Below are 4,393 nucleotides of genomic sequence, written 5' to 3'. Positions count from 1 at the left end.
CCCCTAGATTTCTGCATGGCTTATTCCCTTACATTAAAATATCACCTCCTCACAAAAATACTCTCTGATACTCTGATCTAAGTTATGCCCTATCCTACCACTACAATTTTTGTATTGATTCTCTGTTTTTCCTCTTATAGTACCTCTGGTATTATAGATCTTTGAGTTATCTGCTTAACTGTCTCTCTCATGATAATGTGAGTTTCACAAAGGGAGGGATATCAGAGAGGTAAATGAATGGGTGAATTAAGTGTACCAACCCCAGAAGCCAACTGACTAATTTATTTTTTGACTGAACTGTTAGGTCAAATAACCAGGGAGCAGTCATCAAATTCATCTGCATCTGTCTTCATCTCAATCTCTTAGAATCACTGGCTTTTCCTCTTTTGGGCTATGCATTCAACTCAACCTCCCTTCACATGAAACTAACCCAAATTGTGATGCCCCTAAGTGCTAACCATTTTAAAAATGTGATCCTGTTTCCAGGTATCTTAATTATCTTGCATAGATAAAAGATAAGAAGAATGTAATCTGGTCCTTACTTTATAAATGGAGGATTTCAAAATTGACTCAGGAAAAGAAACTTCTGCTACCGTCATTAGTGTTTGAGTCACCTTTAGTAATCACTGTAGCCTCCTTCACTTTACCCAAATATATGTCACATATTTATCTAAAATAGTGGCTCTATAAGATGAGTCTGTGGATTGGGGCTGGTCTAGGTACACTAGAATGAGTACTCATTTGCTTTGACTAATTTTTGTGCACATATGAATTTTTCTCAAGGCAGCCTTCACGTCATTGTTCCGGAGACTATAGATCAGTGGGTTTATAAGTGGGGTCACTGATGAGTAGAACAAGGTTACAATCTTCTGTATCCCAGCTGCATTTCCAGAGGTTGGGCTGATGTACATGACCATGATGGATCCATAGAAGAGAGACACCACAGCCAGGTGGGAACCACAGGTGGAGAAGGCCTTACGTCGGCCAGCTGCTGAAGGGACACGCAACACTGCTCTGAGAACCAGGGTATAGGACGCAAGGATGAAGAAGAAGCTGATGAAGATAATAAGAGAGCTCAATATAGAACAGGAAAGCTCAATTCCAGGGGCAGGGATGCAGGACAGAGCCAGAAGAGGACCAGGGTCACAGACAAAGTGGTCAATGGTATTGGGACCACAAAAGGGGAGTTGTGTGATAAAATAGATAGGGACTGGATAGCAGAGGAAGGCTGTGACCCAGCAGAGGGCCACCAGGTTCATGCAGAAGTGGCTACTCATGATGTTAGGATAATGGAGAGGCCGACAGATGGCCAAGTACCGATCAAAAGCCATGAGGGGCAGTAAGAAAGTCTCAGTAATGCCCATGGAGAAGAAGAAGTAGAACTGGAAGAAGCAAGCAGTGAAAGAGATGGTTTTGGTCTCAGATAGGAAGTTCTTTAACATATTGGGAACAGTAGTGTTGATGTAACAGATCTCCAGGAATGAGAAGTTGGCCAGCAGAATGTACATGGGGGTGTGAAGCCTGTGATCCAGCTTCACTGCACAGACAATGGCCCCGTTCCCCATCAGTGTCAGGATGTAGGACACAAAGAACAACACGAAAAGGAGGACCTGAATCTCTCTGGAGCACGGAAAACTCAGTAGTATGAATTCGGTCACTGTGCTGACTCCTGACATATTCATGGCTTCCTAAAGGGGTAGAGGGGAAGAAGTGTCAACGACAAAGATGACCTTAATCCTCAGGAATATTTCCTTTGTAGAGATCCCAAACTCCTTCAGATTTTGTAATTCCATTAAATAAATAATATAACTATACTACTAAAGACTATCAACCTTTCAGAGTGCTGGTATGATCAGATTTTGAATCTCTGTATTCTCCCATTTCTCTTTCAGAATCTTCTCATGGTAAAAGAAAAGATCTTATGTGATAAGCAGCTTGAAGAATGTTAATGACAGTACTAACAAAAGTAGGTAAGTAAGAAAATCATGTACTTTTATCTATAGATTAAGATATATAGACCCTTAAAATTTGACACAGAATTTCAATTACTTAAATCTTTGGAATCAGAGATAAAAAAAAGTTAGGCATCAGAAGAGGGAGAAAGGTAACAAGGTGCAGAAATATTTATACATTTCAGTGTTATTCTGGATCAGTGTTGGAATTATAAGTTTTGGCATCCTAAGATCATCCAATAATGGAGAAAAAAACATCAAACGTACCATCTATTATTCAGTGTTCATCATGGTTAAGTAAATAAAAATTTGAACTCCCAGACATCTACATAATGGCTTTCATATTGGTTCTTTTACGTGATGAATTAAAATACTTCTATAAAATTTTGGTCTAGGTTAAATCCCTACTTACAGGTAGAAAAACTGAGCATGTATCTGTATATTATTTGAGGATTTTTGAGGGTTTTGCCTAAAGTGTCATGATACTTAATAAAGCCTCTATTTTGGGTTATGGATAGAGGCAGAGGCTCACAAATGTCAGATAATCCCAAGCAGGGGCCTCTGGGAACCAGGAACAGTGGTGGGAGCCATAAACTGTCCCTCTAGACAAGGATTCCCCTCCTACTTCCTCACTCCCTCTGTTGCCCACATCCTACTTTAGATATGGAAGGTTGCATTGTTTTGGGAAGTTGAAGGAGAATTTTTGTGAAAATTTCCTTCTCTGCTTTAGTCGTAGATGTGTGATTTCCATGTGTGAAAGGAAAACAAAGCCTATGAAATTGTCTACAATTCCATTGTTAGTAGTTTTGTCTTAATTTATTAATTTATTTTAGGATCCCCTTCACTAGTGAAGGACAGTCATCATTTGGACCTAAATGACCCAAGTGACACGATTGAGTGATGACATTTATTCAAGAAAAATATAAGTGCAGAATACAGACCGAGATTATTTTAATTATTCTAGCTAAGAATATTTATTAATGTATCAGTTATAAAATGCATGACTTTCCAGATTGCATAATGTCATAGCTTTAAGGGTGATCTTAATGATTTCAATTGGTGACACAAGGGATCAGGGAAGTTCAGAATTTTCCACATCACACTTCACTGTAAGGCTCCTCTTTGGTTTGTGACTGGATCATGTTTGGCAATATCAAGCATTGAGTAATTCCTCTGTAGCAGGAATTCAGTGTAACCCAGAAGTCAAAGAATCCATGAGGAAAAAGGTGTAAAAGGAGGCAATATTTGGTGATTAATGTCTATGAGGATTGCAATGACTTTGTAAGCCATGTGGGAATGAACCCACCAAGTGGGCATGTTCAGTCATGTTTTCCCTCCTCGAAATGGCTGATCATCTGCTCTGTGGCAGAGCCGAACACGGCTAAAATAAGAGAGAGCTGAAGTTTTTTCTGCCCTGCTCCTCATCGCCACTTTGCCAGTCGTTTCCAGATGTCACTTCCCTAACATGCTGTTTCCCCCAAAGAGCTGGTTCTGACTGGATATACCTCCTGGTTACTAAGGATGGACTTTCCATACTTCCTCATCCTCATCTCTCTCACTTCCTTGATTCCCAGCCCTCTTAGTTGCAAAGATGAATGTCCTTACATTCTTCATGTAACTTGAGGTGCTATTGTTTCCACAACCACATAAAAGAAGGCAGAGCTAGAAGACACACCTAAGAACTCTCCTAAACTTGTATCTCTTCCAAACCTACCTCCTCATAGAACTGGCAGGTCTGACCTGAAATCTTCTGTTTGCACTGCAGCAAGAGGCAGGCACGATGGAGGATGTGGCATCCTTGGCATCCAGCAGCCCAGAGAAGGTGTTTACATTGCTGGGCACAGGACATTCATTTGGAGAAAAATTGGCATATATGCTACACAACAGAGACTTATTTATGTTTCTCTGAAATCTGTATCTGATTCCTCCTAAGGGATATAGTCTCCTGGGACCAAAAGTGAGAATTCATGACAGAAGATTATCAGTTATATCCCCAATGTTCTCTTCCCTCAGGAGCCCACTGATTGGCCTTTGGGACTCAGTTTCCCACTGGTGATCAGAAACTCTCATGCTATTCTTAGAGCCAATGTCTATTTTGTTCAATAGACAAATTACTCTTATGATGATGCAATCACTACAGCAACACCTGTTTAGCTGTAATACAAGGTTTTTGGTTATCTTTATGTTCCTTTATATTCAATTTTATTCATTTTTTTGAGATTTGGACTCTCTTATCTATCAGTTTCAGAGTTATGACATCAGATCTCTCATCCTCATTCCTGTTGACTCAGTGAGTGGCTTGAAAAGGGTTATTCCCTTTCTTTGGGAGCAGGCTTTCTCTCCCAGGTCAGCTCTGTTGTGCTAATAAGACACCAATAAGTAAAATTCACTGCGTGAGTTAACCTCACTTCGATCAGATTTTGCTTATGTATCCTGAAGCT

At 40.1% G+C, this 4,393-nt stretch overlaps 1 protein-coding gene across 1 annotated transcript; it reads right to left on the bottom strand.

Annotated features, from left to right (window-relative positions):
- Positions 1-737: 737 nt before the first annotated feature.
- On the bottom strand, positions 738-3,279 carry LOC147580130 (olfactory receptor 11H6-like). Its single transcript, XM_086708480.1, has 2 exons — positions 3,259-3,279; positions 738-1,688 (listed from the first exon to the last, which is right to left on the bottom strand). The coding sequence occupies exons 1-2, from the start codon at positions 3,277-3,279 to the stop codon at positions 738-740; spliced, it is 972 nt and encodes a 323-aa protein (XP_086564606.1).
- Positions 3,280-4,393: the final 1,114 nt, after the last annotated feature.

The sequence above is a fragment of the Puma concolor genome, chromosome B3 (genome assembly GCF_028749965.1).
Source record: "Puma concolor isolate L17-30 chromosome B3, mPumCon1.1.hap2, whole genome shotgun sequence".
Taxonomy (NCBI): Eukaryota; Metazoa; Chordata; class Mammalia; order Carnivora; family Felidae; genus Puma; species Puma concolor.
This window is presented reverse-complemented; position numbering and strand designations above follow the sequence as displayed.

Bases quoted from the DNA above. Each gene is read 5' to 3' on its own strand.
- LOC147580130 (XM_086708480.1), bottom strand. From the start codon at position 3,279: ATGACTGAACATGCCCACTTG. The intron at 1,689-3,258 runs GTGGGTTCATTC...CTACCCCTTTAG, and splicing joins TGACTGAACATGCCCACTTG to GAAGCCATGAATATGTCAGG.